Source organism: Lepidochelys olivacea, assembly GCF_965140295.1.
Source record: "Lepidochelys olivacea isolate rLepOli2 genome assembly, chromosome: 10".
NCBI classification, from domain to species: Eukaryota; Metazoa; Chordata; order Testudines; family Cheloniidae; genus Lepidochelys; species Lepidochelys olivacea.
In genome coordinates this window covers 7056051-7081649 of record NC_140420.1, presented here as the reverse complement: position 1 = coordinate 7081649, position 25599 = coordinate 7056051, and the positions used below count along the sequence as shown (strand labels likewise).

The window sequence follows — 25599 nt, the reverse complement described above, 5'->3', positions numbered from 1 at the left end:
TTTTCTTATTAATGTTTTTGCGGGTGTCTGCTCGGAGTTGATTACTGGAAAGTTAAACAGGGAGGGGGAGTTGTATAATGCAGTATTACAGCTAATAGCTTTGTGTGTGCTAATTAAGAAATAATTGAAAAGGAGAATAGTGATTAAAAAGCAGACCAAACTCTTGCAACATAACTGAAGCTGCTAGGCCTTTACCTCTTGCCGAGTCCTAACTGTGTGTGAACAATGAAGGGCTCGCAGCGCTGGCCAGGCTCTGGGCTCGGTGAGGCCCTGGGTGGCACACTGCTCCATGCCAGGCTGCAATGGCATACAGATCCCTCCCCACAGTTGCTCACTTTCCACTGGGCTTCGGGGCAGAGAGAGCAAACCAGCTCCGTTGTCCCCGGGCAGTGTGTCTCTTTAGGGAGAGGAGGAGCAGAGTTGGTGACAGATGTGGGGGTGGGTCTAATCCTCTCCCCGCTCCAATTATACCCCCACGGTGCTACTGACACCTTCTGCCCCAGCACCTGATGGGTGGCTGGTCCCCTCCGCCGGGAGGCTGGAACATGCAGTGGCCTCTCGGGGTGTTCTCTGGAATATCGGTTTGACTTCTTCTTGCCTTCCCTCCAGGCCATCTTCTCTGGGTAGGGAGCTGGTGAGGGTCAGAAGGGGGATCCTGGCAAAGAGCCAGCGGCAGGCAGCAAGGGATTCCCCGCCGGAGAGGTGCACGTATTGTAGCACCGGGTGCTTTTGGTGCACAGAATGCAGGACCTGACACTGCAAGTCACCCCATGGATTTCCAGGGGAGCTAGTCAACCTGCGGGAGGGTGGCCCAACCAGGCCCCATGGATTTCCAGCCTGATTCTCATCTCATGTCAATTTTACACTGGTGCCCCTCCATTGACTTGGATGGAGTTATTCCTGATTTACCCCAGAGGGAGAGGAGAGTCAGGTTCATTGACTGCCGACTATCTGGGATCCCAGCCATGGCATTTGGTTCACCATGGTTGTTTGCAGCCTGACAGAGTATCAGAGAAGATCAGGCTGGATTCTGAGAGAGGAGCTCTCTCTGCCCATGGCGGATGACAGACAAACCCTGACAGATGTTTCATGGACACCTGATGGCTTCTGCCTCCATGGAATTGGAGTCTGGGTGGGCGCAGGGAGGAGCAAGGTGAGTTGGTGGGAACACACCCCATGGTCTCAGGTATAAGGGCTGCTTATAGTAGGACCTTTGCTCAAATCATTTGTTAATTGGCGTCCCTGGGCAATTAGCCTGCTGGCTGGGTCTCCCTAATTTCTGGATAGATGGTCAATGGTGTGTTCTGTGCTCCTGGCTTTTGGGAAACGCATCGCTATTGGCCTAAAGCATTTGGAAGGCATTGAGATAAATGGTGCTGGGAGCTCGTAATGAATGCGCACTCATCACTATAATAACACAGTAGCAGTGCTGATGTAGGCTGTGGCTTTGGGTGAGCCATACCCAGAATGCACACAGAACTGATCTCAGTGTTTTGTGAGTTACCTGGCTGGCTTTCCACCACCGGCCGATCGAGAGGCCTCCTCTGTCACCTCCATGTCAGCCGCGCTCCCCCTAGATTTCAGGAGGGGGCATGCATGCATGTTCTGAGAAACCTTTGGGCCCATGAGTAAATTAGAAATGCCCCCAGGCCTGAGTGGTGAAGAATGAGGCAGTTTAGCCGGGGGCTGATCTGAGGAAACGAAGAACATGCTAGAAAGGCAGCGATTCCAACAAGCGGCCACACTGTTAAAAGAGAAAAAATCCTTGAGCCTTTTCTTCCTGGTCCTAACTTCCCCAAACACCTTTTTAGCAATTCCTAAAATTAAACCTTAAGCCCCGATCCTACAACTGGATTAGGATGGGCAGATCCCTGCCCCCAGAGCAGATTCCACTGGCTGTCGGTGTATCAGCTTGTCGGACCAGGGCCATCCTAGGTATGGCAGTTCCTTGGAAAGTCGGTTGCATCCCAGGGATGGAGGCTAGTTTGAATGAAGGCAGCTAGAATCCAGACTGAGAGACTCTTCAGAGGAACAGACGTGTGCTGAGAGTGCACAGGGGAAGCTCGGTTGATTATTGCAGGGATAATAGCAACGTGTCTGCTACATGAGAGTAGAATGCATTGAACTAATTAGTGAATTCTCTCCCACCGAGCAGCTTGCAGTGTGTTTCCTGCATGTTACAGCAGGAGAGATTAAACCAGCCGGACCGGCTGCCCAGTTAGCTAACCGGGTGCCTTTCCCGTGGCCAGGTTGATGGGACCTGTGCTCTAGTTTGTTTCTAGCAGCAGAGTTCAGTGGACTCCTTAGGGTGGAATTTTACACCTGATTACATTATTCAATACTAATCCTTAGTACTGTTGTAGCATTTGTCTGGAGATCTCAAGCTGCTGTACAAAGGAGGAGAAAGTATCATGCTCCCCATTTTACAGATGGGGAAACTGAGGCACGTAGAGGGAAGGGCTGTCAGTGCTCACGGCAAGCCCTGGAGTCCTTCGGCAATTAGTCCGCTGGCTGGGTCTCTGTCATTTCTGGGTAGACGGTTAGTGGTGAATTCTGTGCTCCTTGTTTTTGGGAAACATCTCTGTTGGCCTAAAGCATTTGTAAGTGCTTTTGCGAAATAAAAATGGAAAAGCAAAACCAGCAGGGAAGTTGGTGCCAGGCTGTCTTTTTGTTCTGTGTTTGTAAAGCACTGAACGCAGTGGGGTCCTGATCTGTGACCGAGGCTCCAAGACTCTGCCATAAATAATGCAAATAAAAATAGGACCTTGGCTTATGAGACCAGCTGTAGGAATGGCTGGGTGCAGCTTTGTGGCCTGTGCTGTACAAGGGGTCGCTTTGGATGATCATGATGGTCCTTTCTGGCCTGGAAATCAAGAATCCACAAATACATCTTCTAGTCGGCGGTATAGGAGAATTCCCCTTGGTTGCAACGGGCTTCTGCTGTTACTTTCCCTGCCGCCCGTGCCTGCCACTGAGCATGAATGCTGGAGTAAATCATCCACCTTATCTCTCCGATCTTGAAAGCAAGAAGCAGAGCAGCTGCAGAATCAGGCATTCAGTTGGAGCTCTCTCCCCCCAAACCCCGCCTCAGGATGGGGGTTTGTTGATCCCTCACAGGGGCTCATTCAAGAACAGCCACATGATTCAAATACTTTCAGGCTGTTGAGCTGGCCTGAAATTTCCTGGCGAGCGGGGCAGCTGCGTGGAACTGGCTCCTCTAGCTTGGAGGCATCCAGTGGCTGGCAGGCATGTGACCGAACAGCTAAATCAGCTCCTGGGATAGCAAAACAACAACCCCCACGGGAGAGAGTGGTTTGGAGCCAGCAGCTTACAAAGCTTTGCAAAGGCACCGCTGACGAGCTGCTTTGCCAAATGATTTACTTGGCCTGATTTTTCCACCCTGTGCTTTGGGCCTAGTTCCGAGGGCCCCCAGTGGGAAACGTGCGGAGGCAGGGGCAGGACTGTGCTTTTGCAAAATCGGCGGCGGCGCGGCCTAGTGACCTGGAAGACCTGGCTTCAGTTCCTCGCTCTGCCACTGGCCTGCGCCGTGAGCTTGGGCAAGACTTGGCCGCACGCCGTGCCTCAGTTTCCCCCTCTGTTAAATGGTGATAACGAGACTTTGTGAGGTAGCTGGAGCTCGACTGATGAGCAGTGCTAGGTCAGAGCTAGGGTTTATTGATATTAAAACAGCTCAACCTAAAATTCATGAGTGAAGTGTCCCCACGAAGGCAGCATAGCTTGTAGCGGAGGGCAGGCTGAGAAAATCTCTGTGTGCTCCTTATAATGGACATGGACAAGCCATTCCCCCAGAGTCCATCCCTGCGGTGGCTGAGCTGTCACAGGGTCCTGTCTGATTGCCATTGTTCAGAGACTCTTATTTTTAAGGCCAAAGATTCCACTGGGATTTCCGATCCCAGCAAAGGAGAGGCGTCCCCAACAGCTGTGAGCCAAAGTGAGCTTGCCGGGGGAACTGGAGCCAGCCAAACACTGTGGCAGCCGAGCAAAGAGCTGATTCACCCCACTGCAATGAGGCCGTGACGGGGATTCCACAAGCTCCTTTGCGTGCCTGGTCAATACGCCTCAGGCATGAATAAGGATGTAGGTAAGAGGGGGACCGCGGGTCAGTGGCAGGACACTTGGGCTGGGGGTCCCAGTTTTGCGTGATCTTGGGCAAGTCCCTTCCTAGCTGTTTCCCTTCCTGCCTGCTGTCTGCTTAGACAGTAAATCACATGGGCTGTGCTGTGTTTTATGCAGCCGGGAATCAAACAGTGGGTTTGGGGAGGAGGCGAAGAAGGGATGTTAACGAAGCACTTGGGGGCTAAACTCACTCTGGTCCCGTCCCAGAGTCTTTCCACTGACTCCTCTGGGCTTTGGATCAGGCCCCTGGCGTGTGACCTGGGCTCTCCTCGGGGCTGAGGTTTGGGATCCTCACAAGCAGAGGATCTTTGCACATGCCTGCCAGAGAGATTCACCAGATTAAATCCTGCCCTGTCGGGGTGGGACTGAGTCTGCCTCAGCCAGACATCACTCCAGTTGTGTTTTACAAACAGGACCAACGTTCTGCTAAAAGGGGCTGTAATCAGCATGTGGGAGCCAGAACGTGCCCAGGAACTGGACCTAGACTGTGGAACTCACTGCCACAAGAGACGAGAACCGCCACTGCCCTCGCCACTGGCGAAGGGGATGCCAAACTCATTTCTGACATTCCTCCCGCCAGGCACAACACAAGCAAACAAACAAAAACTCTGTCAACTAATCACACTCTTTCTCCTGCAGGCTGGGAAGGCCGAAAAAAAGAGGTTAGAATCATAGAAATTTGACCATCGATTGCTGTTGTTTCTCCATTGAAATATTTAGAGGGCACTTAGGGACTGTGGTGGTCGCCTCCAGATAAACAGATAGACAATGGGTATGTCTAGGGATGGACAGATCACTGAGGAGTTCATTCCCCTTCCATCCCACCTTACTGGTAAATGGATCCAAACATTTATACTCCTGTGAAACCGACGACCCGGAACAGATGGAGGAAGAGGGGGGGTTGGAGAAGGGGCAAGGGCACTTGCAAAGATCTGCTCTCTTGTGGTCCCCCGGTTGCACATGCAGCCCGGGCAGGTTTGCAGAGCTGGGCTGGCACTGTAGGCAATGCCAGCTCCACAGCGCCTGGAAGCAATTGCTTTCATTACCAGCAAGAGCCTCCTTAAATGCTTAATTAAAGATCTGCGGCGGGAGACACTGCCTGGCTGGAAAGCACCCAGATCGGCCTGGTGAACACCCAAGCCAGGGTGAACGGTGAACTGAGAGCCAAGTGGTCCATGAAACAGGCAGGGGTGTGGGAGACTGGGCATTTAGCTGTGCCTTAGACTGGAAGGGGCAGAGACTCTGATTATGTGGTGTTTGTACAGCACCCAGCACACTGGGGCTCTGATCTGACTGGGGCTGTCGTTTTCAAGGCTGACGGGCCCAGCTTCATCCTCTGGAGATGTTTGCAGAGCCATTGCACGTCCGAGCCTGGAGTGACAGGCAAGGCACGCAGGGTGACCGACTTTCTCCAGGGAGTGGTGCCCAGTTCCTTTGCCGCAGCCCCTTGCGAGATGTGCTATCGGTGCCCGGCTCTGGGAGCTACCGGCTGGTGGCTCCCGCCCAGCTGCCGTGCGTGGTTCTAGCTGGCACGCAGAGCTGTGTTGGTGCAGAGATAAGATCCGACCACGTGTGGCAGATGGCTTCGTACCCCCCTGCCGGTGCCGGGGCATGCGTGGGAGGATCTGGGGCTGGAGGAAGGCCTGCAGCGAGGGAGGGGACAGGTTTGCAGAGCAAAAAATAAACACACCAAAACCGAGGGCTGGGCCAACCGGCGTGAGATCAAGTGAGAAGCATACCTTCCCTCTGAGCGGGAACTGACCTGTCCTGGCTCCCAGTCCCCTGCTCCTACCACTCAGCCACACTGCTTAGTTGTGAGACAGTCCCCCACGCACCCCGGCTCCCTGCAGGGGATGCTTTACAGCCCCCAAGCCCACCACAGGGCCTCTGAGCCTGCCGGAGAGCAACAGCTGAACTGGTTTCAGTCTGGCTAAGATCCGGGGCAACAGGGCACCTGCTCCCCCTGGGTGTTGGCCAGAGCCCCCAAGGGGTGGGGGACATCACTAACACCCAGTGAAGCAAGAAACACTCTGCTCCCTGCTCCTGGGCCACTGAGGGGCTGAGACGCAGGGGCGATGGAGGAGCGCCACCATGTGGCTCCTCTCAGCCACTGCAAGCGGGTGCGCTGGCTGGCTCTGGAGTGGGGGAAGGGAAGGCTCTCTGTAAGGAACCAGAAAGCCAGCGTCTGGTTTCAATGGGCCTGTCGGTCATGTGAGAACAAGCCCGGGGTGCTTGCCGCACCAGCTGTCCAGTGTGCCTCGGGCAGGGTGACAGCCCTCATGCTGCAGGGCATAGGGACAGGAAGAATTCGTCCCTTCCCGCTTCCTACCGCGCTGTGCAATGAGCTAACTGCTGTGCTGAGTTACGGAGGGGCTGGAAGCAGGATGCCTCGACGAGCTGACCCACTGGCCAGCTCTGCTCCCACGGCGCCTCTCTTCTGGTGAGATCAAACAATCTGTGAGCGCTAGCCAGCTGCTGTCAAAGTGACAGGGCCCAGCATGGACACCAGAGGCCGGACTGGCTTTGCCCATGTGCCTGGGAGCCCACTGAAAGCAGCCGCATTGCATGGGGCACCAGCGGGCCAGGTAGCCCCTGAGCTGAGTGCCTCTTTCTCCTGGCCACGCTCCCAAACCAGAGCCCCTCTTGGCTCATTTGGGAGCTGTGTGGACCATGTTGCTGAGCGGCTCTGTGTCCGTGCATTAGGGTGAACAGGAGAGACTGCAAACCCGGGGAACAAAAATCACCAGGGTGGGAAATGCAGCTTGTGTCCGGTGTAGGGGAATCACACACCAATACTCTGTGGGAGGTATAACACGGAGACGCTGATATAGACCCAGAATGGGGAGGCGTTTGCTTTCTCTGTAATATCCCTCACTGGTGGAGGCGTCTGCCTGCAGATCCCGTTAGTCTAGCTCAGAGCACGGCCTGATACCTACAGTGGTAGCAATCCCCACTTCCAGGCATGCGGGAAGGAAGCCGCCCACCCTGAACCCGCTCTGCTGGCACCATATGCAGCAGCCCATCTGCTCACAGTACCCAAGGGCTCCAGACTCTGCACTGGCTCCCAGCTGAACAGACAGGCCAGTGTCCTGACAGGCAAAGCCTCCTGGGGGATTGGGTGTCGCTCCCTCCATGCCTATGATTTTTCCCAGCTGGCTGCGCTCCACTGAGACAATGCAATGGGGAGGCTCACGTGTGTGGGAACTTCCCCAGGAGCTGAGTTTAGACTCTGGAACTCACATGAACTAAGGATCACCTAGGCCTCTGTTCAGAGCTAAATGCAACCCCCCCTCTCTTCCTTCACATGCATCTGCCACTGCATAGCCACACAGCCAGCCCCACTGAACCATACACACATCAAGGTGCTTCTCCTACAGACCGGACAGCCACAAACAGCTGGGATCCCTGGACCCTCGTCTTGGGGGGGTGGTGGGTGCAGGGATCCCGGAACCCCTACATGGTGTGTGTTAATCCCATCAGCTCAATTTCTGGGGCATTGGCATCTCCTCCTGCCCCATACGCGGGCTCTGCCCTGCAGCCTTGCTTGTGGCCTCAGAAGATCAGTGCCTGGCATGGAGGGACCCCCCGGTGCTGTTGTTTTGGGGCCCCATTGCTCACACCTACAGCTTAAAGCCAGGTGCAGGTACCCAGCCCAAAGTGCCTCAGAGCATCAGCTGTCAGCATCAGGTGCCCTATTAGCCACCCGCTCTGCCCCTCCAGGGGGGAGCAAACAACATGCAGATGGGCACAGGAAAGCGCCATCGGCCCAGCAGGAACCATTGCGGGCTGGCCCCTTGTTCTATTCCTGGCTCCCACCAGCACGGCCTCCCTCTCTGCCCCGGCGCGCATTGCTTGGCCGCTCTGTGCCACGACTTCTCCACCACGCACCATGGCCATGATGCTGCCTGCCTCCCAGGGGGAGCTGTGAGGGCCAGTTTAGCCCTCTCCAGCACTCAGCTGAAATTGAAATAATTAATGTTAACGAAGGATGCTTGTCAAGCACCAGCGAGCACAGTTAGTACAGGCTACAGTCAGTATACCAGGCTCACTCAACCACCACTGAGATACAGCCACCTCTGGGGTGGGTTGGAGCAGCTGCTCGACGGTGAACAGCAACACTTCACAACCACTCAGCATAGGAAGCCACAAATAATACTGGCTCCTGGTGAAGCAGCAGGAGGGTGGAGTTTAAAGCCCTGGGCAGGGGGGCGGGGGGGTGTTAAAAGGAGGAAAACAGCCTTGCCCAGCATACCGGAAAGCAAACGTGACCTAAAAGGCTGGCGCATGCCACCTTGAGAATATGCTGAGTTCTGTGCCGGTGTGATCCTGCCGGACTAAGCCCCAGAGCAGAGGGCAATGAAGTGCAACGACCTCTGTCAGGAAACAGCGGAGGAAATGCGAGTGCAGAATTTCCACTGGTCGGCTGGGTTGGCCTCTGTTCAAAATTCAAGGCACTCTCTGCCAGTTCCAAGGAGCCCTGGGCCGGGGAAAACCCGCTCGCAGGGGAGCGAGGCCAGTGAGCCGCTTGTGCCAGGCAAACTCAGGCCGTGACCCGACATGGTACGGGCTACGCTGCCTTCTCGACGCGAGACGGTGCAACGAGTTGGTGCAGACGGGCAAACAAGACACCTTGAAATGCCAGCCTGGTCGTAGCCGCAGGGGCAGCCAGCTACGCCTCCGTAAGGGAGTCTGAGCGGGTATCGTTTACATGTTGAGGGGCTGGAAGTGAAGGATCTAGGAGGGGAATCAGCTCCTCGGAGGGTGTAAAACCAGGTGTAAGGTACCGCCCACCTTTGACCGCCGCTGATGCCCTCTAGTGTTCCCAGGTGCAAATTGGAGCAGCTGACTATTGCTCTATTCAATCAGCGTGAACCACAGCGGCTTCATGTCCGACCCAGCAGGGATCCTGCCAGGGTACTGCCTGCAGGCCTGAGCCGTGAGCATCAGAGGAAGGAGCCAGCCACTTACTTCACAGAGATGGAGAATTCCCCCGGGGCGCTCTCGCTCTCGCGGATCAGGAAGGCTCCCAAGTGCTTGCGTTTCAAGAGGATTTCTTCAGCCAGATGCCTGGAGATCCTTCCCGCGTACCACCTGGAGGGGTCACACAAAGAACCGCCGCTGAGCAGGAGATGGCAGGCCTGTGACCCCCCACACACCAGCAAGAACTCGGGCCAGGCCCAGATGGGGCAGGAAGGTGTGAGATGACGCTGGGCGTTAGGTTACATTGAAGAGGGGGCCTCTGGCTGGACTGTGCAGAAAAATTTTAATGCCAGCTAGTTAGCCCTCCTGCGTAGCCCAAGCCAGAGATTCTTCCCCAGTGACTCCCATATGGAGCCCAATAACTTGGGGAACAGGGGCATGTGACATGGTCATGCAGCAGCTCGGTGGCAGAGCCAGGATTAGCAGCCAGGTCTCCGGAGTTGCCGTTCAGTGCCCTACCCACTAGACCACGCTGCCCCTCGGAGTCCTAGAGCTCAGGCACCTGCCAGAGCCTTGGTCACAAGCTGGTGTGGAGGCATTGCTCTAAAACGCAGCCCTCAGGAGACGGGAAGGGTCGAATGGGACACAGAGACTGAACAACCTTCTTTCACCCCGGAGGGGGGTCTGTGTTCACCTCTCCCTGAAACGCAGCCACCTCTGGGGTGGAACACAGCACTGTGTGGGAAGGGAAGTGCAGACGCCCGTCTCTGGTTGAAATGGTGGGGAAGACGTTAGGGCGGGGCAGGTGTAAAATTATCCCAATTTGTGCCCTTTCGCGTAAGCCGAGCAAAGCTATAATTAGAGCCCCATGAGCAGCCCTTCCACCTCTGCAGCACGGTTACAATAGCCTTTCGTTGCACGTGTGCTGGTTTGTAGCATCCTGGCCCCGGCAGCAGCGGCTTCCCCGTTACTATTTGTGCACCACACAGGCCTGCTCACCCCATTGTTTATGTCTTCATCTTGTGGTTACCGTGGATCGAGGCCTGGCCAATTCTGGTGCCTGTCATTGGAGGGCCGTGATGCTAGCTTGGCTGGCAGGGAGGGGACACAGGAAGAGGGTGGACAATTAGACAGAGACAGCTACTGTGGCTTGGCTGTGTCATCCGGCTACCCCTGGCAAAAGCACCGGGTGTGTCTTAGATCAGAGTCCACCTGGAGGGAGGAGATCGTGCGGAGGACAGCGAACGACCTAGTGCAGGACAGCCGCAAAGGACGTTGCCATCATGGGGACAACTTAGGGTGGAGTCCACCATCTTGCTCTGCACAGAGAGCAGTGGGGAAAATGGGTTGCCCCATGGGCCCCTCGGGAGAAACGATTCAAAGGCTATGTCTACACTGCACCCTAACCTCGGGTTCTGACTCTGGTGTGAGCCCAAGCCCCCCTTCTATCCACATGCAAATCAGTCTGATTTGGGCCCAACTGTGATTTGGGGCCAAACCCTGTCATTGTGCAGTTTGGATGCAGCTTAAGCTGCAGACCCAAGTCAGGTCTGCGCAGAGCAGTTAGCATGGCGGTGAGACCCGGGACCAGCAATTGTAAATCCAGGTTTCCAGTGCAGTGTGGACACTCAAGTCCAGGCTTGGAAACACTGAGCCCACAAGCCTGGGTCCCCTGATGGAAGGGCAGCGAACCTCTCACATTCTCCAACTAGGGTCCTGTTTCTCCTGCCGCTCCCCCCTTAGGTCCTGCTCCCCGGTGTGTCAGGGAGGAGAGGGGGTGTGTGGGGATCAATCAAGGAGAGAAGGGGGGAGCTGTAACTTTGAGCCTCTGCCCCTAGCAGGGGGGTGCGAGGGCTGTGCATGCTGAGGGGACAGATCTGGTGTCCTCGAGGCTCTAAAGAGATGGGCTAAGCCACCCTGAAGGGACGGGCTGAGCTGGGGAGAGCGCAGGGGAAGCTGGGCTGGGATTGGTGGGGAGGGAAACAGCAGGTGAGTGGCCAGGGAGGGGACCCTATGGAGAAGTGAAGCAGAGAAGAGAAGGCGTCCCTAGCCGGGAGAGGGGGTGAGGCAGTGTTTGGGGAAGGGGCACCACCCTTTGCTATTAGCTTTAAACCCACGTGTGGCTTGAGCCCTCACTGTGGAGACATGACAGCCGCCAACAGCACCTGGGACGATGGGAACCCCAGCGATTTTGACAGGCAAATGTGCTGCTCACCAGTTAGTTTCACTTCTCTTTCTGGTCTGTTTCTCTCTGGAGCTAAAACTGTCCCTGAGGTTGGGGCTGCAGACGCTGCGGAGGGGGTTAGAGCTAGACAAAAGCCTTTGTCCTGTGGCCTGAAAATAACTCCCCGTCTAAGGGGACATGGTTGTCAGGCCTCGGGTTTGCAAATCCTTTGTCTGCTCAGTGTTTTAACCAGCCCTAGATCAGGGTCTTGAGGGCGTCCCTGTGACTCAAGCCATAGGGAGAGAATAAGGATGGAGAGAGCAAGAACCAACTTAAACCCACCCCTCCCTGGGTGGGCCAGGCTCCGGCTGGAGGCACTGGTGACCCACCGCCATTGGCTGGCTGGGCCCTTTTGATTTTATCATGCCATGCCGCAGCACCCGACAGTTGACCGTGCCCGGCCTGGACCTTATTGATGAAGCCCACACGCGAAATCCCTACGCCCATCACAGGACGTGGGGGAGGGATATCATGGAGGAGGACATGGGACTTCGCAGAGGAGGGGAAGGCCTGGCTGCCTGGCAAGTCATCCTGCCGTCTCAGCTGGTTACCACCCTGCCCGCTGCCCTGCCAGAGACTGGGAAACTCAGCCACAGACGGAGGCCCGGCCAGGGGCTGATTGCTTCCTGCATGAAACACCCCCATTGGCCTCGGCACCTCTCGGGGTGGACCCTACCAGTGGGAGTTAGGCACCCAGTGAGGATCTGGGCCCCAGCTCAGAGAGGGAGTCAGTGTCTGAGCTGGGGTTGGGCCGCTGAGTCCAGATCCCTGCGTTCAGGCCAACAGACCATGCCTCAGAAGAGAGGGGTGGAGTCCACTGGGAGACTGGGTCCACTGTGTGGACTGGGTCCACTGATGCTGAACCTGCCGAGCGGCCCCGGGCTGGCGTTACTCAGAGGGACAGAGTCTTCTCTCTTTCCCTGGCTCCAGCACACGACTCTCCCTCTCCTCCCCGCAGGGGGAAGTCACTGAGGATTCGTGGCCCCCTCATGCCAGGATGCCAGGAGAGAAGCGTGATCCGGCTCCCCCTTCTCCCCCGCAGGGGCACAGAGTTGTTTGCTTTTCCCGATCCTGGCCCAGTCTGATCCTGGCTGCTTGACCCAGGCCAGGCCTGCATGGTGCCACTGTGCAGCCCAGCCTGGCATGGTCCGAGAGCCAGAGAGAACCGCAGGGTCCCGTGTGTGACGCGGGATCCCCAGCCCCAGTTACTCCCCTCCCCCTTTATGATCATCACAGCATCACCCCTGGCTCTTCCGCAGCACGGGAAGTGCCGGGCTCATCCCTGGTAAAGGCCGGTGAGTGGATTGGGTGCCTCGGCTGCTGCTGGATCCTGGTGATTATGCAAGGCTGCGACTGTGCTCCCGGCTGAGAGAGACGAGCCGTGCAGAAACACTGACTTAACCCTAGCCACATCCTGTCACTCGTCTCCCACGCTAAGCTCTGCACCCTCTCCTTTCCTGCAGCGGCTGCTTTATCTGGGGGGCACATCCCCCGGGGTCGGCAGTGCAGGGGCCGGAGCGATTCCCAGGGCCACTGTGAATGTTGGGGGGAGCAGGCGGCCACCCAGTCTGGGCAGGGTTGTACAGCAGTTTTGGGAGCACTCCTTCAGCTCCTCGGTTCCTCTTGCCCCTTGTCGCTCGTGAACATCCGTGCACGTGAGTGCTGGTGGGCTGGGAAAACCCTGGGGGTCACGGGTGGATGGGGCGCCAAGAAGAGCCTTCCCGATTCCTTTACAGCGTTACAGATGCCCAACCAGGGAGTGGAGACGATGCTGTGTGACTCGGGTGCCCAATCTTACGCCACAGGTGAGGACAAGAGTGGGACAGTCCCCTAGGCCGACACGCGCTGGGGTCAGTTCATGGTGCAAGAGGGAGTCACTCGTACAGGTGTGAAAAGCAAAGCTGGGCACAAACGACTTGCAAACAGCAAAAGTGGCTTAATTCTTCAGATCAACTATTTGGCCGGATCGGCTGAACAGTTTAGAAGAAACATCCTCTGGGCCAGACCCCAGTTGAACAGTGCTCATACCAGGGCAGTGGGGGGCAAAGGTGCCTGATGCCAGGGTGCAAGGAGAGAAGCGTGATCCAGCTCCCCCTTGTCCCCACAGGGGCACAGAGTTGTTTGCTTTTCCCGATCCTGATCCTGCCCTGAGTCCCAGCAACTGCCAGGGGCTTAATTAGCCCAGGCACAAATTAGGGTAGCCCCAAGGTTGTAGTTTTTGCCAGTGGAGAAGAGCTCCCAAGGATCTGCCCCATTGGCCAGTCCCGCCCCAGCCTATTCCTTACACAGTGGGAGCTCGAAACAGCTGCATATAGTTGGCTACATCAGCCCTGGGCCAGCTGAGAATTAGCCTGAACTAAGGGTATCCGCAACTAGCCTTTTCGAGCAGCTTTCAACCCTCTTTGTGGTGCTGGAGCCATGCGAAGGGCCGTGGATCTCTGGGCTAGTAGGAAGGTGGTGTAAGATGCGGTCGCGTTAGTGGGAGTTGTGTGCCATTGGCGAACGAGTGGTACCTGCCGTTCTGCCAGCGTCCTTGGAAGGGACACCTCTGTGCCAGGGGATGGGGTCTGGAATCTTTGTGCCAAAGGTGGCACATCGCTTGACGGGTGATTTTTAAAAGGATAGCGCCTCAAAAATAATACTTTGCCTTTAATGTGTTTTCCAACTACAGATCACAAAACGCTTGATGAACAAGAGTGTCATTAGCCCTGGATTAACATGGGGGGAGGGGGCGGGGAAGCTGAAGCACAGAGATGTGACTGGCTTGGTCTGTGCCTCGGTTTCCCCTTCTGTGAAATGGGGCTCATGAATTACTTTACAGGCTTGGCGGACCACAGCTGCCATTGTGCTTTGAGACCCTCTGAAGGAAGAGGCCTTGCACAGAAATACCAAGTCCTAGTGCTCGTTATTTCAGGGGGGGAATACGGTCATTTCATTTTGTGCTCAACTGCTACCTTCTGAAGCGGGGTTGGCTGCCTCGTGGCCCAGGGCGGGCCTGCTTTGAACCCTCCAAGGCCCATGCGAGGTGGAAGCTCAGGAGGTACTTACGGGTGTGGCTTGACTTTGATGTAATTCTTCGGGATGAATCCTTCTGAGCCGTACAGCTCGGCTTTATACCAGTTCTGGTCGTCTTCCATATTCAGGATCTAAGGACACAAGGGAAGAGAACGTGCTGTTGAAATGTTTATTTCACTCTGAGCTGTTTCAAACAGAGAAAACGACCGCAACCTCCCATGCTGCCAGCTCCAGGAATCGAATGGGGCGGGATCGGAGCTGGCCCACAACGGAATATTTTTTCATAGGGAAACTGAGGTTTTGTGGAAAACAATACTTTTTGTTTCTTGCAGCAATAATTTGACGTGCTGTGCCTGTCTTTAAAACCGGCTTGATCCAAGTTCTGGGGCTGAACTCCCCTGGACTTCGGCACATTCCAAATCCAGCTCCAAATTTTGCCAATCACATCCATTGCTAGGTCGATGGCTGATGAACTCAAACAGCAATTTCTATGCTGCTGCTCAGGCAGATACAAGCAGGAGGGAACATTATGGGCAGCCTTGAGCATTGATTTGGGATTTCTAGGAGAGCCTGTGCAAATGGCATACCCAGCCCTTTAAAATCCCTCCTGTCTTGTTGGAAGGGAGTATTCTTTTTCCTTTCTTTACAGAAACTCAGTGTTATTCAATGGAGCGCCTCCTGCAGGGCAGGAAAACCCTTGGAGGACAGGTGGGATTTTTAAAGGGCCAGGACAATAGGTGTGGCCCTGCGGTTTCAGGTTGCCAGTGCAGCAAAGTTTGGATACTCCTGCAAGAGACTGGCACGGGTGCCCATGGGGTACAGCTGTTCTATGCCAGCACCTCAGGTGACAGACAATATCTTACATGAGCATCTAAAGAAAGATAAATAGATCCATAGATGAACAGACAGATGTGGAGTTAATCTGGGCATCTCTATTTTAACCAACAGGAAATGTCGCTATATAAATAGAAGGGCCGATGCCCAGTTCAACTCTCACAATATTTTCCAGTACTCCTACGCAATGGGAAGCTCTGTTCAGTGCAGCTGTGCAAACAGGATTTGAAACCATTCACATCACAGTGGGCCTGAACCTGCTACTACTCAGATCAGCTTGATCCTGGGCGCCAGGTTTGTATCATTTTTGGTGGTGCCCAGAACGGGTCCAGGCAGAGTCGGGGGCAACCGCCTCTGGCCCTGCGCTTCGGGGGGCCCCGCACTTCAGGGGGACGTGGGGTCCAGGGTGGCCTGGGGGGTTAGCGGGGAACCTGGCACTTGCAGCAGCAAGCGACCTGGCCCTGGCCCGTTCTGCGTCCTGTGGTGGAGCTGGGCCCACATTCCTGAATATTGGTACTGATGGAAACCTGCATTTGGACCCGCGACCTGCACCATGTCTGCATGCCAGACTGGAGAGGCGAACGAGCATTTTAAACAGCAACGCGCTGAATAAACACAAACCAGGCTTTTCCTCCAAAGCACAGCAACCCCCCAACCCTGCCAGCAGCGCTCAGACCTGCAGAGGGGGTCCAGGCCCGAAGGCAGATTCCAGGATCTCTGGGAACAGACCCCGGGCTCCAGAAATGCTTCTGAGCAAGGCAAAGGGGTTAGGACTGGGGGGTGGGGGGGAGCCTAGTACAACCAAGGCTGTGCCTGAGCAAATGGACTGGGCCAGCCCCCTGTAGGTGGGTCGAGGAGCTGAGATCCGGCCGATTCTTCTTCTGGCTGGGGGCACCGGGCTTACAACTAGAAGAGAGCCAGGTGAGTACAGCAGAGGCAGCCGGCTCAGCCCCCCACCCCCCCGCTCTCTAGTGACCCCTTCTGGTTGATGTGAGGAGCAGCATTAATGAGTGGCCCCAGCTCCCTTTGCACTGGGTGTCTTTGACAGTTCTGGGGTCTGAGCGAGTCCCTCCGGGAAGTGGGTTTGTGACCATGGAGACACAGAGTCTGCAACAGGCCTGTGAGGGAACGAGTCCAGCCCCCCTGCTGCTGTAGCAAACTCACCCACCCCAAGCCTTTAAAAAACATGCGTCGCACCCTTCCCCCCCGCCCCCCCCCGACAAATCCTGAGACTGGTCTTAACACCATGAGATTTTAAACATCCTGAACTTGGGGCTCTTTGCCTGCTGGTGTTTGAGCTCTTCGCATTCACGTTTTCAGCCTTTTCTCAGCAGCCACAAGGGCTAGACACGTACCAGGTTTGTTCTTTCAAACGCAAGCTGAGATTCTCACGCGCTCCCCTGACTCCGGGAGCTGGGGCTTTCAGAAAACCACCACATATCATGAGACTTGTGATCCAGGCATGAGACTTGGCAATGCTGAGGAGAGCACTTTCCTGGGGCACGTTTTCTATTGCTTTTTCCTGCCTTGTTGTAACTGTTCCCAGTGGTGGGAATTCCCCTATGGCCCTCAGGAGCCGATTCAGGAGACTTGCTGACCGTGGGAATCACAGAATCATAGAGACGTCAGTCTGGAAGGGACCTTGAGAGATCATCTAGACCAGTCCCCTGCACTGAGGCAGGACCAAGTAAACCTCGACCAGCCCAGACAGGGGTTTGTTCAAACTGCTCTGAAAAACCACCAGTGATCCTACAACCTCTGTTGGAAACCTATTCCAGAGCTTAACTACCCTTCGAGTTAGAAAGTTTCTCCTACTAACCTAAATCCCCTTTGCGGCAGATTAAGCCCATTTCTTCTTATCCTTCCTTCAGTGGACATGTTCCCATCCTCTTTAACAGCCCGTAACATAGCTGAAGACTCTTTTCAGGTCCCCCCCCCTCAGTCTGCTTTTCTCAGGATTAAACATGCCCGTTTTTTTTAACCTTTCCCCAGAGATCAGGGTTTCTAAACCTTTTTGCCAGTTTTGCGGGGGGTGACTGTCTTCTCCCGGGAGGGGGTGGCCCTTTACCAGACACCAGCAGTCAGAAACATTGGCTTGAGCATTTTGGGAGCTGCCTTTTGACAGTGCCCTGGTGGATTCTGGGACAGGGAACTGCTTTAGCCACAGCGGAGGAATCCCCTTCTGTCTAGCTGAATTCATTTTTTCTTGTCTGGATCCATGGGTGGGGCAGGAGGGGAAGAGGGGAATTTCCACTCTAGACTCTGAGTCACGCGTCCCTTCCAAGAATGAGGGGTCGTGCTCACAGTCCAGAGCTATTTCACTGCCATGGGGCTTTCAAAGAAATCGAGTCAATGGGGAAATTCCACCCTTCTCATCGGGGCAGTGGTGCCAGGTGGCTAGCTCATTGCTGAAGCTGGGGAGCTCTTCAGGCAAGGGCTGCAGCAGGCTCAGCCCTTTTGCACACTTCCTAGTGAATTTAGCACTCATGCACGTGAGAGACGCTTGTGACAGCACTGGCTTGAACCAAACATTGCGCTTACCAATGGCTATGCCAATACCCCCAGCCCCTGCTGTCCCAGCCCTGGGCTTCCATTCAGCTCTGCCGGTGCCCCTCAGTCCTAATCTGGCACGAACCAGCTGGTATGGCAATGAGCTCTCCTGGCATCAGCAATGGTGCTGGTTTGGGGGCTTTGTACAAATGGGGATGGGGCTGGGACCCGTCGGACTCCTGTTCCTGTCTGACCTCCTCCAGCATTTGAACCCGAGTCGCTAGAAGGGAAAGGCTGGTGCATTCACACACCAGCCCTCCTGCAGCCATTCCCGCCCCTGCCCACTAGCCTGAGCCCCAATCATTGGGCTCATAGCAAGTTGAGTTTCCTGGGGACCCTCTTCCCCTCTGTCAGGATTGTCTCAACTCGGCCGCACAGAAGATAACTGGATGGGACTTTGTGTCTGAAGTTATTCCCCAGCCAGCCAGAGGGGGCGCTGCGGAGCAGCACTTCCTGCCCCCCCTCACCCCGAGCCCTGCCCAGCGCGCCAATGTAGCATAGCTGGGGAAGTACCTGTTTGTAGCACACCAATGGAAAGCTCTTGCCTTGCACAAGGGAAGCCGAGTTCCTGTCACAGCCCAGTGGGGTGGAAAAGGACACCGCTCCCCACCTTGAAACCAGACCAGGCTGTGTCTTTCCAACCCAGCCAGGGCTTGCCTGAGCAATGCAAAAGCCAGCGCTGTCTGCAAAGCGGGCACCTGCTTCTCCAGCAGTGCCCAGGCCCCTCTGCTGTCCCCTCACGGCCTGGCCCAACGAGAGCCGAGTCCCGTCTTAAATGCCTGATCACAAACGAGCTAGCTGGCTAATGGCTCGGCCACCATGTCAGACACCCAATTCGCTAGGGACCATGGACGGTCCTGAGCTGGCTGCTGAGCGTCACGCTGCGCCGGGGCTGCATTGTGGGAGACGGAGGTGAGCTAGGCCTGCCAGATGCCCCTGGCGCTGTGGCTCGCACTGAGTTCTCCAGGCACTTCTGTGCAGCTCGGGGGCAGACAGACCCCAGGTGTGCAGGGACCGGCTCCCAAACTGGTCTCCTCTGCTTAGCCCAAGCCAGGCTCTGTCCTCCCTTCCTGCCTTCGGGCCCCTACCTCATGGCTGATGCGACTGAGGGGTTAGCCAGGCGCTCACCGGGCCTAGGGCCGGAGAAGGCCAGTGACAGGCACCATCTGCTCTGTGCTCCTGTTGCACAGCAGCTCCCAGCTGACTTAGCAACAGCCGAACGTGCAGAGCTGGCGGGTGGTTGCTTTGTTATTTCCTGTACTGGCAGTCGGCACTGGTGCCACCCTCCCTGCCATCTCCCACCTGCTCCCCCTCCCAGAGACGGTCCCTTGGCTGCGTGGCTCTATCCATAAATGACGTACCCGGAGACCTGGGTTCTATTCCTGCCTCTCTGCAGCCCGGGTGACCTTGGGCCAAACTACTCCCTGCTGTGATTTCCTCATTGGTGCAATGGGGATAATGCGCCCGAAGGCTAAATCCAGGCTGGGCCCTGTGCAGATGCCTGGCAAGAGACAGTCTACAAAGACAGGGTTAGTATCGGGCAGGTGGGGAACCGCGGCGTGGAGAGAAGAAGCAACTTGCCCAACATCACCCAGGAAATGTGTGGCCTTGCTGGGATGTGCACCTGGGCCTCCTGAGACTCCTTCTACTGCCTGACCCACCAGCCCATCTCTTAGAGGGCAGTGGCCCTGTAACTGCAAATTGCTGCTGTTAATCTGCTCATCCACACAGGGCACACGGAGAGGCTACTGGATGGTCCGAATGCTGCCCAATTTTTATTGCCACAGGCCTGAGATGGCGGCTCACAAGGGGAGCGGTGAGCCAGTTTTGCAGGTTATCCTGAGCAAGAGGCAGTTGTTCTCTTCAGCACCCTACCCCTTTCTATTTGATCGGTGCTGCTCTGGGAAAATCCTGGGAAATAAACCAAACACTCAACCCAATACATTGTGGGTACAAAATTACATCTGCAAAAAAAGGGGCTAAGCTGAAAATCAATCATCATCTAATCTATCTAATCTATCTATCTATCTATCTATCTCCATTCGTATCTAGCTGGCTAGCTGTGTTTATATCTCACTCATCACCATGTGAGCTATCCCTATAAACTCAGACCAGCCCATCCATGCCATGTCTCCAGAGGCATTATGTGACATAGGCCGTGCAAGTGTTTTTAGGGCCAGGATTTCGGCATGCTGGCATTACTCAGGAGCGATCGAGCTTGGAGTGGGCCCCGTTATTTATCACACAATAATCTGACATTTGCAAATGGTACTTTAACAGAACCGGTGCCAACTCCCGCATACAAAGTGCCTGGAAATATCACCACCGTATATGGAGAATTTCGCAAGCACAAGCCTGGGGAAGAAAGACTTTTCGCTGCTTCTACAAATTTTTTTCTTAACCAGTACGTCAGAGCTCTACTGAAATCAGAACGCTGGGGCCGTGTATTAATTCAGATCTAAAGCACAGGAGTAAATAAGTGTCCAGGTGAATCAACCATCTCTTCAGAGATTTACTGCTCCTGTTTGTATTCCAGGTGTGTCGAGCTGCCCCAACTGAGATCACAGAAATCATAGAGACATCGGCTGTAAGGGACCTTAAGAGCTTATCCAGTCCAGCCCCCTGCACTGAGTCAGGACCAAGTAAACCCAGACCATCCCTGACCGGTGTTTGTCCAACCTGTGCTTAAAAACCTCCAGTGATGGGGAGTCCACAACCTCCCTACTTGACCAGTTCCAGAGCTCAACTCTCCTTAAAACGTTTCTGCTGATATCCACCCTAGATCTCCTTTGTGGTGAACTGAGCGGATTCCTTCTTGTCCTATCCTCAGCACACACGGAGGACCCTTGATCACCATCCCCTTTATGACAACCTTGTACATATTTGAAGACTATCAGTCCCCCCTTCTCTTCTCTAGACTAATGCCCAGTTCATTCACTCTTTCCTTTCCAATTTGTCCACATCTTTCCTAACGCGTGGCACCTAAAATTGGACACCGTAGTCCAGCTGCAGTCTCACTAGTGCCAAGCAGAGCCGGACAATGGCAGCCTCCGTTTTACATATGACGCTCCTATCAATACACCCCAAAACGACATTTGCCTTTTTTGCAACAGCATCACAGTGTTGACTCATGTTCAAGTTGGGATCCACTGTAACCGCAGGTTCTTTTCAGCAGTCCTACGACCTAACCAGTGAGCCCCCATTTTGTAGCTGCGCATTTGATGTGGCCTGCCTAAGTGTCATTCTTTGCACTTGTCTTTATTGACTTTCTTCTTGCTGGATTCAGACCCGCTCTTCAATGTATCAAGAGCGTTTTGAATTCGAATCCTGTCCTCCAAAGGGCTTGCAACTCCTCCCAGCTTGGTGTCATCCACCAATTTCAGAAGTGTACATTCTAGTCCATCCCCCAAGTCATTAATGAAAAGACTGACCCCTGTGGGACCCCACTTGGCACATCCTCCCAGTCTGACAGTGAACTACTCACAACTACTCCCTGGTTTCTCAGCAGCTGCACACCCACCTTACAGTCATTTCACCTAGACCCCATTTCCCTAGTTTGCTATTTGTGATTGGAGGCCCACACATAAGAGACGGTTTCTGCCCAGAAGAGCTTACAGTAAAAATGAAGGGAGGGAGAAGGGAACTGAGGCCCAGAGCGATGGGGTGGTTTGCTCCTGGTTACAGGGGGAGTCTGCCACAGAGCTGGCAACTGAACCCACATCTACAGGGTCCTACTCCTGTGCCTAGACTGCAAGCCCATCCTCTCTCTGTGTCTCACTTTACCCGGAGGAGCTCAGCTGTGTCACGTGACGCCTCATTCCAAGCTCATCTGCTCTTTGCAGTCGGCCCACTGCCAGGCAAGGTCTCTTTACAGATGTCCCGGGGATCCCCCTCAACCCACAGACACACACCCAAACGCTGCACGGGCAGGCTACGGGCTGGGACTGCTCCCCTGGAGCAGCATTGGGCCCCATCTGTGGAGGACTGAGCTGCTCTGAGGGCCAGATCCTCTCCCCAGTAAAGTCCCCGGGCAGCTGGGCCGTGGACGTCAGTGCAGCTAGGATCAGTAGTGGCAAGCAATGCCTCCTAGTCCTCCCAGCCCTTTGGGGTGGTTGGGTGCCAGGCCATGAAAGAAACAAGCCCGTCCACACCACGGATGCTAGTAGCTTGGGCTGGACACCCCTTGTGTGCCCTGCTCGGTCCTCAGGGCTTACCCGTCTCTCTGGGCCGCCACATCACAGGCACTGTCTAACCCCACACCCAGCACAATCTCCCCCTGCTGCTGCAGCAGGTCTCAGGTGCTTTCTAGCTCTCTCAATCCCAGCTTCTGGGCCAGTACATTTCAGAGGCATCCTAGAGCCTCAGCTGCCCCCAGATCTCCCCACTCCCTAGCCCTCCCCCCGACTGGGATCCTGCAAGTGCTCGGAATGGCCATGCTGTGCTTAGGACATCTGTCTGATCCCTGGAGGCAGCTGGCTGTGCCCCTGTGTCTGGGGAAGCCCTTCTCCCTGGCTGGCGCTCCCTCGATAAGGAAACCTTCAATCCCTCACGGGGCAGAGGTACCTTCAGCGTGTCCCCCTTGCGAAAGGGCAGCTCGTCCTTCTCCGTCGCCTGGAAGCTGTACAAAGCCACAGACTCCATCCTGCGCCAGAGCAGCCGGTCCCCCTTGGCTCCCCGGCTCGGCAGGGCTCCCGGCAGCCAGCCCCTGTCTCTCGCCCGCTGCACCTGCCCTCGCCACCGGTGTGAAGCTGGGGTGCGAGGATGCAGCTGCGGAAGGGAGGGGCCAGACTGGCCCAGAAAGACCTGGGGGCTGTTCCGAGCGATGCTCAGGAAGAGGCGATGAAGCCCTTGGCTTCCTGTTTCTCGGCTTGGGCTTGCAGGCAGGCATTGCTGCTTTGATTTTTTTGTTTTCTTTTGTTTGTTAGTTGAGTGAGAGATTCTTCCTGCTGAGAAATCAGGCAGGAAGCCACTTGGCTGTCGTTGGGCGGGCCGGGGAGGGATCCCGGTCTCTGGCGGGAAAGGGAGAGGTTACATGGAAACTGATGCCCCTGGAGACAGGGAGATGGGGAACATGTTCTGGGGAGGAGAGTGTGGGCAGAGAATGGGGTTGGGAGTCAGGACTCCTGGGTCCCTTTCCTAATTCTCCTGCTGCCTCAGAGCCTGAGATAAAGCCCATTGAATTCAAGGGAAAGATGCAGATTAATGTGATCGGGCACTGAAACAGCTCAGTATGCAGCTACCTACGGGCCAGCCATTTGGCTGATCTGTGCCTCAGTTTACTGTTCTGTAAAGTCGGGTGATAGCAATGAGCTACAATCCCTCGCGGGACGGTGGCTGCAACTTTGTAAAGTGCTTTGAGATCCTCAGACGAAAGCTTTTAGAGTTGGGCCGGGTGTTACCAACAATGGGCCCTGTAACAGGGTGGCTGTGCCTTTAAGGGGAGATGGCCCCCACTCGGCTCCCCCGGTGGGGAAATCAGGTCAGTGACTCAATCAGGGAGCGGCCTGGGTAGAGGAATTGCAGAGTGAGTGCAAGGCTCCTGCAGGAAAGATCCTGAGACACTGGGGGAGTTGTTCCAGCTAGGCAGGGCTGGGAGAGGCCTGCTAAAGCAAGGAATTGATTTAAACATTGTACACTTTATTTGGGGGATTTTGACTTTTCTTTTGACCTTTGATGGGAATCAGCCCAGACCCTAAGGATGGGTGTTGGGAACAGAGCGAAACCTGGGTTTGAAGTTGATTTAGGAACCCTACAGCGGGCTGCTGCAGAGCCACCCCTGGCCATGAGGGGACGCTGTTGGAAGCAGTGACCCGTTTTACAGCTCCGATTCAAAGCACATTCAAAACCAGGGAAAGACTTAATGTTCTGAGAACAGAAGCAGCCAGCGCCTTCTAGAAGAGAACGTGTCAGAGCAAAACATCAATGTCTCACATACTGCGATGTGGAGCATGTTAGAAATGCACAGACATTAGTTTCCAGATTTTTTTTTCATTTCAATGTGTAGCCCTAAGTTTGCAGTCACAAAGTTTTTTACATTCTGTTTCCTTAGTTTATGTAACTTCTGTTGCCTGTGTGAAAAAAGGCCATGAGGTGACATAGGAAACAATAAAAGTTTGTTATTACTTATAACAATAGTAAGTTACGGCAGCATCTGGAGGACTCAAACTTCTGTACCCGGAAAGATAATGAAGCAAATAATTAAGCAATCAATTTGCAAACACCTAGAAGATAATAAGATGATAAATTACAGTCAGCATGGATTTGTCAAGAACAAATCATATCAAACCAACCTGATAGCTTTCTTTGACAGCTTTCCTTCCTAACTGTCAGAGTGGTTAAGCACTGAAATAAACTGCCTGGGGAGGTTGTGGAATCTCCATCATTGGGGATTTTTAAGAACAGGCTGGACATACACCTGTCAGGGATGGTCTAGATAATACTTAGTCCTGCCTTGAGTGCAGGGGACCGGACTGGATGACCTCTCGAGGTCCCTTCCAGTTCTGTGATTCTGTGGTTCTATGAGATCAGGATTAGGGGCATCAGCTATCAAGGTTTTCCCAGGATCGTCCCTTTTTTGAGGCAGCTGTGAGGGAGAGTCTGTAATGGTGCTCAATACACACTGCCAACTGCCCAGTTTTGGGGCTCAGGATCAGTCTGGATGTCCCAGAGTTTTGGATCTCAGAGGTGGCATGGCAGCCCTAGTCATGTGTTAGGTGCTGTATACACACACTCACATAATCTGGCGGAGCCTGCTTCCACTGAAGTCAGTGGCAGAACTCTCACTGACGTCAATGTGGCAGGATCAGGCCCATTGTGAGACAGTCTCTGCCCAAAAGAATTTACAACCTATACAGTCGAAACAAAGGGTGGGAAAATTTGATGGGATCAGCGTGCCAGGGGGTGACAGACCTCAGAGGATATTGGAAATGAGCCCCAATATTAAGAGGACTGCAAATCCAATATAGCTGCCTTGCTGTGAGAAAGGACTGAGTCACTCACAGCCAGTCATTTATTCTCTGAGTTTTTCTTCTTTTTTCTGCTGGTGGATGGGGCAGGGCAGATGGCAGTTTCCTCCCATTTAGTCAATTTCTATTTGGATTTTTTACCTTGGGAAGCAGCTGTGACTGTTTGTCATTTGATCTCTCTTGGCTTGCTTGTGATTGGCTAGACAAACCACATGGTACTTTTTTCTGTTCCCTGATTGGATGAGGGCATGAGGGTAACTGTATTTGCCAAGCAGAAAAATTCATGCCCAGTGAACCCAGAAGGGGGCAGCAGGAGCAACCTCAGAGTCTTGGGAAATGCTCCCTATGCCCTGCCCTCCTGCACAGGATGTGTACGGAACTGGGCCCCGAGCTGAAGCCTGGGCAAGCTGCAGGGGATCGGCTGAGACCCCCTGAGTGGGTGCATGGAATCTGGGGGAGAAGGGGGTTGCTGGGGTGCTGCTGGCTGGAGAGACACTCAGCCTTGCTGGCAGTCTCTCAGGGAGGAAGGACACAATATTTACCTCTTGTTTTCTCCTTGTCTGGCACCATCCCAGGAAGCACTTCCTGCAAACAGTGGGAAAATTCACTCGGGGCCAGGATAAAGGGAAGCGAGGGAGATCAGCAAGGCATCGGGCCAGACGATGATAGCATCTTCTGAGACAGAGGATGTGATGCTGAAGAATGCTGAGTTAGGGTGAAAGGTAAATACCCTGTATGCTCCAGCCCCTGTCCTCTGGGCCCAAGAGAATCAGACTGTGCATTTCCCTGGCTCCTGCTGCCTGAGGAGCTCAGAGCCTGGTCACCAGATGCCCTGAGGGTTAGGGCAGGGTTACAATCCCCATTTTGCAGATGGGGAAACTGAGGCACCGAGCGACTTGCCCAAAGCTTCAGAGAAAATCAGGGGCTGAACGCGGGCTTTTCTAAGTCCCACCC

The 25599-nt window shown here is 54.7% G+C and overlaps 1 protein-coding gene across 4 annotated transcripts in view; it reads right to left on the bottom strand.

Annotated features, from left to right (window-relative positions):
* GRAP (GRB2 related adaptor protein) overlaps positions 1 to 22533 on the bottom strand; it is a 36130-nt gene extending 13597 nt beyond the window's left edge. For 2 of the 4 annotated variants that reach the window (XM_084641095.1, XM_084641096.1), the window contains exons 1-3: positions 22244 to 22533; positions 14330 to 14427; positions 9106 to 9228 (exon numbers count right to left, since the gene is read on the bottom strand). In XM_084641095.1, coding sequence (XP_084497221.1) covers positions 9106 to 9228; positions 14330 to 14427; positions 22244 to 22321 — 299 coding nt within the window. In that variant the 5' untranslated portion in view covers positions 22322 to 22533. Of the gene's footprint in view, positions 1 to 195; positions 1233 to 9105; positions 9229 to 14329; positions 14428 to 22243 lie in introns of those variants that run through there. The other 2 variants (XM_084641093.1, XM_084641094.1) reach the window with 1 other exon arrangement.
* Between the last annotated feature and the right edge of the window lie 3066 nt (positions 22534 to 25599).